General features: G+C 39.8%; 1 protein-coding gene across 1 annotated transcript in view; it reads right to left on the bottom strand.

The window, feature by feature from the left end:
* The window catches only part of cspg4 (chondroitin sulfate proteoglycan 4), a 49,986-nt gene extending 34,595 nt beyond the window's left edge, over positions 1-15,391 (bottom strand). Inside the window, exon 1 of the mRNA XM_022241695.2 lies at positions 14,954-15,391. Within this exon, the coding sequence (XP_022097387.2) occupies positions 14,954-15,077 (124 nt within the window). The 5' untranslated portion in view covers positions 15,078-15,391. The remainder of the gene's footprint in view (positions 1-14,953) is intronic.
* Between the last annotated feature and the right edge of the window lie 366 nt (positions 15,392-15,757).

Below are 15,757 nucleotides of genomic sequence, written 5' to 3'. Positions count from 1 at the left end.
GTTGGCGCTCACGTCATAGTTTTGATATTTATAAACAATGTGTGCTAGCAGAGACAAAGCATCACACTTCATCTTCAAATCATGTATACTGCAGAAAGGTCAAGCAATATTGTATGGCTTCTCCAGTCTTGTATTATTAACACTGAATGTGAGAGCAAATGACAGCAAATTAAATGGGCCAAAGTTTATTGAAATAAAGTTCAGATTTCCTGAATAAACTGTAAGATGGCGACACAGAATTTACATGTTCATATGCAGGAGTAACTTGCTACCAGACTATGTACATGTACAGTGTACAATGTACATGTACATTTACAACTACGGCTAGATCCCAATACATGTACATGTACCGTACATGTAGGACCCAAAGCTCATAAAATTCATGTACCAGTACATATTTATGTACATGAAATGCCAAGAAACGTAATTTTCATGATGTACATGTGTAGGATTAAGAAGTATTCAAGTTTGTCACAGTGTAACTGTAGAACTAATCATTTTAATTTTTAAGCGTGTATCATTTGTTCCGTTTTTTATCTCCTTGTAACCTGTGTAATAAATGGAATGGTCCAAAAAGTTTTTATCCAATCATGTGTCAAATTGTTTGCCGCGTAAATGTCTCAGCCACTCATGATTTTGGAGTACTCGAGCAGAAAAACGCCATCCCGTCTTAAGCAAGAACGCTTTGTGAACAGGCCACGGTAGTTAAAGAACAAGGGGGTCCTGATTGCCGAACAATATATCCACCCGGGTAAGCTTTAGTGTATGTTTGCACCAGTGGGTTTTCATTGTGGCGTATTATAAGAGTGAGAAGGTAGCTTGCTGAGATAGAGAGAACGAGAGTGAGAAGACATTTTGGACTTGGCAAAGTGAAGATTGACAGAAATCCTCTGAGCATGTTTGAGACCGGCTTTGAGACCGACTGTAAAGACAGAAATCTTGATTAAGAAAGGTCTTGGGTCAGTTCTAGATACTGGATAGGCTACTTTGTCCCAGTACCAGAATTCAGCAAACTAGGCCGAATTACCAGACCCAGACCATAAAATTGTCGCCCTGGTCGTCTTGGCACACGCCAGCAACAGTCCATCTCACAAGTATCGGCTAAGCTTGATTACCGTAAGTGTTTAGTAAATGACTATTTTCAGTGTGGCATGTATAAACTACACCTTTGATAAATTTATTATGACATTCTAATTGGTTGTGGTATTTTGTGTTGATGATTGAATCGAGTTGCAGCATTTCATGATTATTGATTCTTAGATGACAAAACTGAAAGAAGTCAAAAGTTTCAAGTCTGAAGTGGTCAAGGAAAAGACCAGCAAATTGATTTAGAGTAGAGATTTGAGTCAAAAGTAAGTTGAAAAGTAAAGCATAGAAATTAATTTGTTGATTGTAATGTACGATGAGAGAATTCAAAAGGTTTATGTTATGCCTTTTAGGTGGCCTTCCATAATTACGAAGTCGGATCTATGGACCAACTGGAGAGGCAGAACCTGAGATCGAGCAGTTTGACAAGACCAGAGAACTGGGTTTACTGCTACCGCATCTGAGTTACTTGACCCATGAGTTGCTCACAGCAAGACAAACCTTGGAGACACCATTGGACTGTGACACTGCCACATCTTAATCGTTGGTTGGAATTTTTTTTTTTTAATATAACGGTATAAAGACTTTACCGGTATGTAGTGGAGTATAGCTGCTTTACAAACTGTTCTACTTACAAATTGGAAAGAAGAAAGTAATGTGACTTTGAGATATGATAAACCAGATTTCAGCTTTTTTTTTAAGGAAAGAGTCACTATTGATAAAGAATTGTACATAAAGTAAAACTGGAAGTTGAATTGACATAATATAGTATTACGAAGCACTTGAATCTGTTTGGCTTTTGTTTCATTAGGTGAGTTGTGTTCCGGATCCGGGGCTGCTGTTTTTAAAGTAAAGTTAAACTTGCAAAGTTATCTAGAACTGCGACAAAGTTTAACTCAGAGTCAGTTGGATGTACATGTACGGAACATGTAAACCACATGTACATTGTACATGTACATTAACAGTATGTGCAAGTACATTGTACAAATAACATGTACATGTATTGGGGCTTGAGTTCAGTAACTTCATTGGTCAGAAGCAGACCAAAACAGAATATGGGATAAAAAGAAAGACACCTGTACCGGAACATCATCATTCCTGATCACAATTAAGGATCAGTGCATGTGGCGCGTGAGCTTACACATAGCATATATGTAGGATCATCCTAGGAAGTGCCTTAGTTGAAGCAGAGAACTACATGTACAGTACTTACCGGTACATATCCTCTGTACATCTACAGTATCTGCATCACCTTATATCCCATAATCAACATAAACACATTCACAGCACAGCAATACCCATCATTTCTTGCAGAGTGGATTGCAACTTTAATCTTTACATGGGCAAAATACAGCAAAAGTAATTGCTGTATGAACAATGTACACTGTGCGTTACGGTGATGAGGGATAAACATGTACATGCACATGCGTTTTTAATCCTCACAGATGCTGGACACATTGGTCCTTCCTTGGGGACAATGCTTTTCTCAAGTGCAAAGCAGTCAGGCAGCTTCTAACCTCTGTGTAAATATGCTTGACTCATCAAGCTCTTCATACATGTACAGGTATGCAACAAACTTCCATGTTTGCAAAATAAATTTTATCAAATCTACATGTACATGTACCTGCATGTGGCAGGATCTTACACTAAAAATGTTTATTCCACTAGGGGAAGATGCCCTGTTACTTATCAGCACAACATACTGTTACATGTACATGTACATTCCCTATGATTACATGTACATGCACATGCACATCAGTTTTGATCTTTTATCAAGAACATATGTGAAGAGCCCAACAGGTGGCTTCCAAATTGAAATGTTACGACAATTCAACTTTGCGATGCTCTCTTGCTTGAATCTCTTCCAGAAAAAGGTCTCTTGGTGAGGGAAATAGGAGAGGATTGCTCTAGGGAGAGAAAGTATTGCTTGGCGGCATCTGGTCTGCTGTGGCAAATTAACTCTTCCTGGTAAATTCCCTCCGTATCTTAGCACCCTCCTCAATCCTGACACATTATCACCAAAATTCACTTAGGGGGACCCCAAAGCCTATCTCATTTTGCCAGTAAAGTAACAATAAATCAACACTTCCAACCGAATTGTTTTTTTCTCCTTCTATACGCTGCCGGTAATACACAGTAACACTTAACGTGACCAGAGAGTAAGAAATTAGCAAGGGGTTTTTCAAGTCCAAAGCTTGGCAAAGCGATGAGGCTGATTTGAAAGTGAAGTCTGACACGGCCTGATTAGGCTGTCAAATGCTTGTCTCCGGCAGTGCACCAGTGGCCTGTCGAGTTCTTGATGGCACGGCAACGTGCAACATGCATGCCGAGTGTGAAGACCGACTCCTACTGAATGTCAGCCGAGATATTCAGAAATGGTCTAAGCTGTACACTTCGAATCAACTGCGCGGCCTATTTCCAGTATTCTACGTCATTGGCAGAATGTCAGAGGATGTAAACACTTCAAATCACACGAGTAGATTCCCCCTTCTCTTTGGAACTCCGCCAACAGCATCTTGGCTGTAGCAGATATGCAGCCGAGGTACCGTACTCCACAGAGAACGTGCACAAGTGGCACTGAATGACATTTCAAATGTCGTTTGATCATGCTTGTTTTTCTATCACAGGAATAACCTCTGTAAAGGAACTGCACAGCTCTCATACATTCTGGATGGCTACTTAAAGTCATACATATGCGGTACAAGCACACTGTGCACGAGCCGGGCTTTACATGTACCTGTTTGTTAGCCTTAAATCTTTATAGAAAAAGTGTGCCCATTTCAAAAAGTATACACCCAGTAGGTGATCCACTGATAATATTCAGATAACTCAATATTGTGCAGACTCCATAAAGACTAATGAAAGCCATGTTTGATTCAATATTTCGTTCTTTATTCAGAACAATGAAGATGTTCTGAATAAAGAACGAAATATTGAATCAAACATGGCTTTCATTAGTCTTTATGGAGTCTGCATAATATTGAGTTATACACCCAGTTCTTCAACAAAAGGATGTCCAAAATGCCAAACCATGTACTGGTATATGTACCCATTATACAGTATGTATTTTTTCCAATGTAAAACACATGCCAAACGATCTTACAAAACAATTCAAGGAACAAAATTCCCTTCCCCAATGGCCCACCAACCACACCCCCAAAGGCATTCCATATTTTACAAGCACAGTGCATCTTCACAGTACATGTACCTGTGCAGTTCTACTCACAATTTTTTTTATTCAAATGTATTGTATGATGTCAAAGCCACTGCCTCTGGTACACATGGATGTTCATTTCCGTGCGATGCCAAACTTCCGCGGTGCATTGCTCCAATCTCATCAGCTTGAAAGGTTTTGGCTATTGTCACATGGAGTCAAACTACTGATGAAAGAACCTTTCATATGGCAGGAGAGCCTTCATTTACCCTCGTAAAAAATATCCATCTACGCTGGTTGAATGAGATCTCCATCACATGCACCATAGTAGTACAATAGTACAACCCTCCGGCCAAAACACTTTGAAACCTTTTTTATTTAGACGAAAACATGGTAAAAGTCATTTACCGGTACCTCCAAGTATCCATGGCAACCAAGGTTGTCTTATCATGTTCAAGTAAATTCTTGGTACATACAGTGAACATGTAGCCCTACTCATCAACTGGTATATTCCTTCCATTGTGCATTCACACCACAGGTGCAGATTGCCTGCCCAATGGTTCTTTCATTCCTTTCAACAGGTTATGATCCTAGCTATCAATCAGGTACCAACAAGCACATAATTGCACAACTCACTTTAACACCAACAGTGACCTGGCTCTTTACAGGCCACTTAGCTTAGCCCTTGCAAATTCCCCAAGAATGGATTCCCCCCGCCCTGCTGAGAGGGTAGTGGTTGTGTTTACAATGTCAGGTCAGGTGGGGTCAAGTTTGGGGCAGTCTAGCTCTTGTTGGGGACCCCCTGAGGGGATGACAAAACTACACCCTGGAGGGTGGACAGTGGAGAAAGGGAAGATTGACTAGATGAAGGATGGGTGTTGGGATGGGGCATTGGCATTGTCAATAAATCATACAATACTGGGTTAGGAACGGAAGAACCTGAAGCTACTGGTAAGCTGCAAGTATCACTAAGAAAATGAACCATCAAAAGTTCCACAGTACATGTACAAGAATTGATCTGGTACAGGGGGGTGCACATGTATACCAGTATACATACATGTACATGTACATGTACCACAGAGCACTATGTACATAAGTACAGTTTGTGCCTACATGTACATACATTGTACATGCAACTGCTATTACGATTTGGAATCAACATTAACAATGTGTACAAGTACACGCATGCGAGGAACGTGTCTGCAATGGACCAATTAAAACACCTCGGATGTCGCAACAGATTAATTCAAAATACATTTGTAAATCCCCCTGCAGGAAAATCCTGACGTGTTCAATAACAACAGGACAAAAGAATATTGCAAAATATTGCCGCATCTGCACAAAGGGTTCTTAATTTTGGGCAGGTGCATCTTCTCCAAAACCACCAAGTGCCTCGTCATCTTCACCGATGGGAGAAACTATCCAGCTGCCCGAGAAGAGGAAACTAACTAGGGATTATGCCAATTCAGACTTACACTGTAGACAGTATAACCCCTTGGTGCTAGCCCCCTGGCTACAAGAAATCCTCAATTATCAAATCTAATGGGCATACATCCAGTGTTAGGAAAGAGGGTCTCTGGAATACGATAAGCTGCGACAATGATCAGGGGAAATCTGAGGAATACGGAGGTCTGAGTCAGTGACCGGGTTCCTTTGTTTGGCTCCCTGGCGCTGGCTTTCTTTGTTCGGGAGTGGCGCATTAATGTTTAATTTACAGGCTAAATATCCAATGCATATCTATAATGAAATGAAACTTTTTTCTCAACGTTGTACTTGTAAGGTCTTTGACCACATGTTGAAAATTTTATCCTATCTGATCAAAAAATCATTTACATTTAAACTAACTCAACAAAATAAATGATGATATCAAATTAAAGCTGGACACATTATTATAAAATATACAAAAATTTTTTTACAATATACCGGTACACTGTATGTCCACAGTCAAACTGTCACTACCACATACACATGTGTACAGCGAGTTGTTTCTTATGGTAAAACAGACAAAAGAAAAATGTACAGTACATGTACATATGTGCTGGTAACAATAACACAATCCAATTCATTCTCTTATTCCCTACGTAACAATGACACATGCAGGGCACACAACTGAATGCTGTTGATGTCACCATTATGACACAAAGCTAAAGTGCACTGCCCCTGCTTACATTCACAATGCCTGCACAGTTCGGCCACACTGAGCAATTTGTTATTCAAATGGAAGCCATTAATGTCAGGAGAATCAGTTTGTCCAGAACAACCAGAGAAAAAAAAGAAAAGAAAAAAGAAAAGAAACAGCCAGAGCGAGAAACTGTACATGTACATCATGACATGCAGATCCCACATCTGGCATATGAATGCAAATCACTATGGACTGCCCCTGTAGGTGATCTGATGCATCACTGTCAGGGAGGATTAGCACCTCAGTCAATCAAAGGAATAGAGCAAAATTACTGACTTTCGTGTTGCAATTAGTCAGTACCGGTGCATGAGGTGCGGAGGCTTCTATTAATTTAACTAAAATTACAAATAGAAAAATTCTTTTTCAGAGCCTTTTATTGAATAGAAGGAATATCCCATGCTGTGCTTTATTCAACAGAAGATGACGCCATCCAACAATAAGTTGTCACTTACACACACTTAAATTTCACTCCCAAAAGTATGCATACACATGTACATGTAACTACTGTGGTCCGCTATTTTGTTACATGCATTGATCAAAGAAACCGAAGTAGTCCAAAAACGTTTTTAAAAATGACAAAATAACAAAGATGGTCGACGAATTTTAGTTCAAACTTAAAGCATACTGAACATAAACAATGTTTAGTGCTAATTGTTTGCACTTTTCATGGAGGTAGTTTGTGTGTCATTTGTGCTGTTAATTTTCTCTGTCTGCATTGCACATGTGTGTTGAAAAGCTTGGAATGCCAACAGATGGAGCTTACAAGTTTGTATATATATTTGTCTTAGCAATTCAAATAAAAATGCAATTCAAGTACGGTGCGGTGGAAATTACATTCACTGGTGAGCGATCCATACATGAACACGATATGCAATACGTGAATGTGTCAAACAAGATGAGAAAATATTGGTTTAATATGGAATGCCTACTCAATAGACTTCACAAGTATACGATGTATGTAGATCCCTTGAAATGCGAGTTCAGTTCACCATTCATCACCAGTGTATGTGATAAATAACACATACATGTACATGCATGTGCCACAGCTTTCCTCCAATGCAAATATCAAAGACTTGTCATCAGTCAGCCCAGGGGCAGTTATCCTTCAACACTGAACTGATTAGGATCTTGAGCAAGAACTACACACGCACAACACCCTGTACACTGACATTATGTACCGGTACTCTACCTACCGGGTACTTGTAGGGTACAGGTCTGTACTGAGGAACAGACAGCCGTCAGCGGAATCATTTTCGTTCCATTTTGACACTGTCAATGCAACCAGGATTTTCAGTGTTAGAATTAGAGAATATTTTCTTTACACTAATATAATGAAGGCTTACACTGTCTTCCAAATACAAGTAAAAACATTTCATACATTTTACGACATACCGGTACATGTACAAGCAATGTCAACAGGGCCCAACCATAGACCACTGATTACCACAGCAAGAAAGAAAAAACCTATGGCTGCATGATTGATCCAATTTGTGTTTACATACCGCTACATGTACATGTACTGACAGTATAAAAGCACACGTGAGCAAATCCTTCTTAATACCTAGCTTGGCTTCCTTCATGGGCCCATGTATGTAGCTGAAAACATACATTATACATTACATGTACCGGTACATGTACACGTGTATCACGGCACTTTGTACATGTACATGTATGTACATGTATTGATAAAGTGAACAGTAATGTACCACTGTACATTTACATTCATTACACACACACACTGATCAACATTGGCAACGACATCCACCCTGATAAGTTTTCACTTGTTATATTAGCCCTGTTCCGTGGACATATGTACGGAGTGCATGCTTTTGAAAAACAATACACAGGCACGTACCCTTTTTCCTACAGGCATCCGCACTATTTTGGCTTTAAAATAATGTTTCCTTGGAGGCCTCTGGACTTTGAACCACTTTTGGTGGTACTGAACTTTTTAAGTAAAAAGGTATGGGTAATAACCTCATACCATTTCTGAAGAGCGTTGAATTCCTTGCAAAATAAATAACTCACCAGGTCCCATGGTACAATTTTTTTATGATTTGAAGAAAAACAGAGAGTAGGACATGCATACAGGTACATGACCTGGGACAGCATATGGACAAACATGCCAGCCACATTTCATTAAGCTTCACTTGGATGTATTCAATTTCCTCTTTTCAGCCCAGACATCACTTACCCTAGATATCAAACTTCAAGCTTCATCAGTCGATCTCTGACCTTAACCAAGTTACATTAGTTTCCAAATTCCATCTCTTTTCTCAGTCCATGCTCTCATCGCAGTTAATCTATAAACCTTTAGCCAGTACCCGTCCCCGTTCAAAGGCCGCTCACTGCAAAGGGCCCCCTTGATCACACATTGCCGGCTCGCACTCCAGAAATCAATGGAAGAGCACACACCAAGCGTCGGCAAGGGGTCTCGTCAGAAACAGAGTGGTGGCCGACTCCTGCTTGGAAAATCCCGGGGCGGACGGCGAGACGTTGTAGGGTTTAATTCTCAAACAGCGACAGCAGTGGCGGCAACAAGGACTGTGCCCAGGGATCGGGAACCTCTCACTTAATTCTGATTCTAATCAGGTTTTGCCAGTTGTACTCTGGGATCAGTCATGCAATTCAGCACAAGTACTCATCCTTGTTTATTTGTGTGGTCGTCTGAGAATTGTTGAGTATGAAATGGAGACATCTCCTCATTTTTGTTTGGGCCTGGCATACCTTCATCCCCAACAAACATAACCAATTCAGGTCTCTCTTGTTTCTTTACTGGCACATAAACGAACAAAAGCTACAGCACAGTAAAACTTTTTGTAAGTACTGTTTTGTAGTGTCTTCAGTTACATGTATGTATCATACATGTATGTAGCACGCTTGTGAACTAAACCAAAAACCCTGCCCCCCCCAAAAAAAAACCTATAATATATGTATACATTGTACAAGCACATGTATGCAAAATCCTGAACAGAAAACAGCAAGATTGAGAATGACACTTGTAACATACTGGTATACAGTGTCCGTGATTGTAGGGTACATGTATGTATGTACATGTATGCAAATGGCATACATGCACACGTACGCTCCATGTATTTGTTACCATTTGTAAATTTATAATGGCTTGTGACTTTTATGTCCCTTTTTACTGGCCCTGAGGGAAACTGAAATCCCATGATTAGAACAGTGTTCACCTGTACACTTGCATTAATTCATGGTTGGTCTTATGACCATCACACATGTACATGTGCAATACTTTGGTACTGTACATGTACAAATATGTGTCTGCCTGGAACACATTTAGGCCAATGCATAATTCAAACATTGGCCGAGATCGAGTCTTCAATTAATTGGAATGTATGGACACGAAAACCTCATCCCTGTTCATGTGCATTTTCATCTGCATGTATGGTAATTACAACACCGTCTGAATTGCTGATTTCTGGACGGTGTACACCGTACATTTTAAATTTACTTTCGTAGATTAACCTGATGGAAATGCTTGGCGTGCACAAGCCAAATTTGATTAGCTAACATTTAGACAATACTTTCTGCAGCTTGGAAGCCCATTTTCTAGAGAAATAAAATAAAAGGAAAAGAAAACGGGATTTGACACAATAAGAAAAATTATGGATCCTACATGTACATGCATAACCATAATTTAAGCCCATTCTGGAAGATACATGCAGGTGAGCATTGATACTTTACCTACCAATCAGTTGATACAGATTACTGCAAGCATACCTGATTACAAACATTGTCATTGATACTTTCAAGTCTGTCAGTCAGTTATCAAAAATCACCCCCACAGGCATCTCAAAAAAAAGTCTGCAGACACATTCTTGACTCTCCCTGTTAAGGAATGTGCACAACCTGTCCCTGTAAATGGCCATTGTAAATGTCATCAGGTGTCTTGCTCAAGTACAATGTACATGTACCAGTAGGTACAGTACATGTGCATATGTGGGTACTACCAGCCGATCCGCATGATCACCGATTGCTCTGCGCGACTTATCAATCCTGTATAAAATCTCCAACTTTATTTTCCTTTTGTAATATTCACAACTGTGAATCAACAAGAAAAGGCGATTGCCTGATGACAGAATTATCAAAAAATCAATGCGCAATCATGTACATACATGTACCGGTGCATACATACACATGTACACGTATGTAGATCGATCGCACCCAACATACTAATACCGTACGCATGTATGCACACGGAGTGCATATGGCTTGCTGAAACCAAGCAAGAAATCTTGTGATCAAGGTTTAGGAGTTGTGGCCGTATGCAAATTATCCTCCCCACCACCAGTTAACCCTCAGGTTCAAGGTGATTTGCCCATGCCTTGATAAACAGCTGCAAGGGTAAGACAAGCCCATATGGAAAACATCTGTTCTCAAATTTTTTTTAGGAGAGTCTGCGGTTAAATCTCTCCCACAGGTTTGTTTTTTAGCCATGGTATGGATGTACATGTACCGGTAGGCAGACTGTGTCTCTTTTACAATATCCAATGATGCATATATGTGATACATTGTAGGCAGTGAATTAATTTTCACTTATCAAGACCACATTTTTGGACTAGGGCAGGGATGGTAACATCCAATTTGCATTACAAAATTAATGGGTGACCAGTGTCTATACACACCCGAATTAAGAGCCATTGCTGGAGTATATGTAATGCACATGTGGTTTCGTGTACCGTGAAAAGCTCACACTTCCTTAACCAGCAGTGTGTAAAGACTTGCCAAAATGCAGGTTCGTCTTTAAAGTACAAAATTTAGTGTGAGTGTGATGCTGTGGGTGGTGCTGCAGTAATGGTGGCAATGGTGTTTCCTCAAATGTACCTGGACATATATAAGTCTCAAAATTGAAAATATGATTCATCGAAAAAAGTGCATTCATAAGTCATATGTTGCAACTCACATACATGTATAATGAACACATCACTCGCCATGGATCCATTTGGATGCTATTGACCCAATTTATAATTAATACAACTCTTGACTTTTGAACTTTTGACCTTGGCACAATAAAAGCATTTTTTTTTGAGAGAGAGAGGAATCCCTAACACGGTAATAGTAACTGTTGTTCTGAAATTTTTTGTCTGATTTCCAACCAGAGCAATCAGTAAAAGAAAGAAAAAAAAGAAAAGAAACCTACTACTTCAAGTTAACAGTGATCAAAATACTCCCTCAAGTGCTTCAAATTTTCCTAAAATAGGGTATCTGTCAGTTTTTGCTTCAAGCAAATCACTTTGAAATCCACTTACAAACTTTTGCGCAAATTGTTTAAGCTTCTCACAATCGGTGACAGCTGCTTAAGTGTAAGGCAATGTGGTTCTGTAATGGAATGATTTCCAGGGAGGATTGTTGGATTCCCTCAACTGACTATCACCTTCCAGCGTTAGTCTCTCTTGACCCCTCTTAACGCAGACAGACAGCAGCCCACCACTTCACAAAGCTGACGATTGTTGGATGTTCCACTCTCCGCCACCCGGGTTTCGGATGACATATTGCAATAAATGGAGAGTACATGTGCATACTCATTTGGGAAGAAAAAATAACTTGGAGGTGCGAAGCTTTTATTTTGTTGATGCCTCTCAAAAACACCTGTATTGTACTAGTAATCAGTGACACAGGATGCTAGACTGAAGCACACCTACCGGTAGGGTGAGACTCAAAACACTCTTGAAAAAAACAAAAAAACCTGGCACTGGTGGCGGAAGGCGGTGGGGCAGGGGGACCACTGGCCCCCCTCCCACTAATGAGGCGGGGCTTCATACCGGTAGATATGGCCTATTAATGGCTGATGCCTGATGGTCTAACTACTTGCCCCCCAACTTTGAAAACCATTCCCCTGCCGCAGAACCTGCTTTTCAGACTTTTTTGACTTACTTTTCTTGACAACTGCCTGAATTTGCATTATAATAAACAATCAATCATGCAACACACAAACTGTCAAGCATGTCCATGTATGAAGAAGCAACAGTGTTTTAAGAAGTGAAGGCATACACATGCATGGCTGATACCTGATATTCAGTTATTCACATTAGAACAAAAAGTTTGTGAATTGTGACACATGAAACAATTCAGAATCTCTGAGAGACATGAGTTACAGGTCCTTAAAAAAAAATCTTGCAGAAGCAGTGAATAGAAATCAATAGGACCTGTCGACTCTGTCACTCACATGACACTCGTATCCTTCAGTAAGTGTGAGTGATAAACAAATAACCGAGCAATGTACAGAAGAACAATTTCTTGAGGTGACAGATTAAATGCATTCCTCTTCTAAAGTCGTCTTTACTACCAGCACCTCACTACACATAGGGCTGAGTCAAATTTGAATATTTGACCTGAAATCAAATACCGTAGTTGAAGTCTCAGTAGTATGGCAAATTTAGGGGCAGCAAAGCCTCTAAAGAAGCAATGTTATTGATACACACATAACACAATATAATCGTTACAATAACTAGGTATCTACAATGTACATGTGCAGGTGCATGCAGGATTAATTGGTAACTGGAGGCAGAACTATACCTTTTTCTTTTTTATTGAGCTTTAAGAAGACAATTTACCGTACGTGTACTAGCAGCTATAAAGAAACCGATGTTTTTTCTTTTTCATTTTACTGTATTGCACCTAATGTACTTAACTGTCCAATCCATGTTAATTGTATTTAGCACAGGCCACCTCAACACTCTTTGTGTACAAGTTCCTGTATTCCTCAGTCTGGTGGAAAATTGTGACAAGAGGTTTGCTCCTTCCAAATCAATAAATACTTTGAAAACAACAGAATTTCCTCATTGTCTTGTATTTACTACTTTGTATTTGAAGCATCAGCATCACTTAGAAGTTCAGAAATTTCTTCATCTGTTAAAAGAACATACCCGGTACATGTACTATACACGTACATAACATAGATTGCATTGCTTAACATACATGTATGTAGTGTACTGTGCTGTTGCACATCCACTGTGTCCTCTATGGATTCGCTATCAAAAGTGAAATTTTTTTTTATAAAGTCATCATCACACGTGTACACGTAACATTTCACAAACAATTCTCACTGAATGACTAATCACTCAAGCTCCTGTGACATCTGCTGAAAGTTAGCTTTGTGTTTGTTTTTTTGTTCTTACATTTTTCTTTGATTCAAACAAACATTTCAAGTTAATCATTGTTATTTTGTGCCAGCTATTAGTGTACATGTATGGGCAGCATCAAACCAAAAACAAATATACTGCACCCATTACAGTACACTTGAGCAATGTCTTCAACAACTTTACTGTCTGATTAGATGACCTGAACAAAACATAAAACTGTAAATGGATCCTATTTACAAAATGGTCCTTTGTTGATACTGTGTAAACCATTTTACTGTCGTATTCCATGTATATTTTGGTTTGTCTGCCGTGAAAACATCATTACTGGACGTAAAAACAAACACATAAAACATTAGATTTTTTTTTACCTGTAAAAATTTAAGATATTCAAAAGCAAAATCATGTTTAAAAAAACCTTGTGTTTAGTGATCACAACTGGCTTCGAAAACCTATAATAGTACGGTAGCCCTCAGGCTAGCCCCACTGGGAGATAAATATACATGAAGAAATTCTCCCTAGAGTGGTGGGTTTTCCACCCAACAAATTACAACTTGACAAATGATTTTCGGACAGTCTTTCTGATGTTTCCCCGAGTGAAAATGTCAACCCGATACATCTTTTTATTTCAGGTCGCATCTTCTAACAAAGATCTATTAAACAAGGAACAGGCCAAGTTAAAAAAAGGCATCCAGTTTTATATCAACTGAGAAACAAGACTTTATTTTGAAGATGGTCACCTTTCTTTGTAAAACTTACAACTTGTGCTTCCACTGCCCAATTCCAAGGACACAAAATTGGAAAGAGACAATATGGACAAGAGATGTTGAATGTACATGTATAGTGTCTTTTTGATAAGTTTACAGCATATTTAATGTAAGAAATTAAAGAATTTAAAAGCACTTCAAAAGGCATGGGTGTATTTTGCAACCATGAAATACTTTAATTCCATGGTACAAAAAGTGTTCTTATTCCAGGAATGGAACATTCAACTGCATGATGTGGAATTTAAAATGTTAAAAAATTACAAGTTCCATCTTTTATCAGTATTTTCTGAAAACAGTTCCAATCTGGTAACACTTACATGACTTACCCTTTTCAATTTCAAGGCCAGTAAATAGATAAATCCTCTATTTAATGGGTGGGCCTACTTGTTCATGTAAAAATCACCCTTAAAAATATTTTGGAAGCACCGCACTACCGGTATTCCTGCAACATCGGAATATTCACTTCAGCTCCTAAGCCCATCTGTTGCAAACTCATTTTGTCTGTCATTGACAGTGTCATGTTTGTACAAGCAAGAGACAAAAAGATATGCAGCCCTCAGGTACCGGTAGGAAGGTTAAATCAAGGGAACTCAGGCGTGTAAGACGACGCGAGTTAACTGGTTAAGCAAGCACACAGTCAACAAGAGATTTAATGCCGTACCTGCCACAACACCGGAAGTTGCAAGCATCAACTGCACCACCGCGGCTACCAACACCACACCGGCCATCGCGTCGCCGCCCCGGTAGCACCGCCTCTCTCCTCCGAGAAGACAGAACGGTCTCATCTCTGGGAAGGTGGCCGTTGAGGCCTCGTCTGAGACAAACTGCACATGAGTGACCACGGATTCACAGCGGGAAGCTCTCTGTAATCGACTCGACTGTTTAGAGAAAACTGACACTTCCCACCACGATCTCACGTTCGCAAATTCGCGTCGCCTTGTTACCTCAGATCTCCATGCGTACAACACTTGAAAACGCGATACATGTACGTGCGGGGTAAGCGTGCTCACATGGCATTGTCAAGCCAATGAGTTTACTACAAAATTGTATTCACACGTAGTTGATGTCGCCTTTGGTGAGTAATACGCTAGTATACATGTACATGTATGCATGCGCAGGGGGGTTGTGGTTTTCTGACAGCAACTACACGGGCTGATCTACACACTGGGAGCCGGTGAAAGAAAAAAGGTATGATAGCGCCCTCTTGCGCTACAATATAATGCAACCATGGATTCAGCAGATCTAGGAAGCAAGTTGGTGCTCGGATTTTAGAGAACGGAAAAAACAAAACGCCATTTTCTATAGTGTCAAGAAAAAAAAAAGTGTCGCCAAGTCGGAGGGCAGAATACAATTTTTTCCAAAAAAAGAAAAAAGAGTTAAGCCCATCCCTCTAGGTCTTTGCGGTCGGTCGGACAGTGCATCCCCCCCAAAAAAAATTACATTTGTATCGGTAAACTGTTCGCGG

This window comes from Acanthaster planci, linkage group LG05, assembly GCF_054643075.1.
Source record: "Acanthaster planci isolate LZ-2023a linkage group LG05, COTS_SCS, whole genome shotgun sequence".
Lineage (NCBI taxonomy): Eukaryota > Metazoa > Echinodermata > Asteroidea > Valvatida > Acanthasteridae > Acanthaster > Acanthaster planci.
Note: the sequence above shows the minus strand (reverse complement) of the source record. Positions and strands in the feature narration are given on the sequence as shown.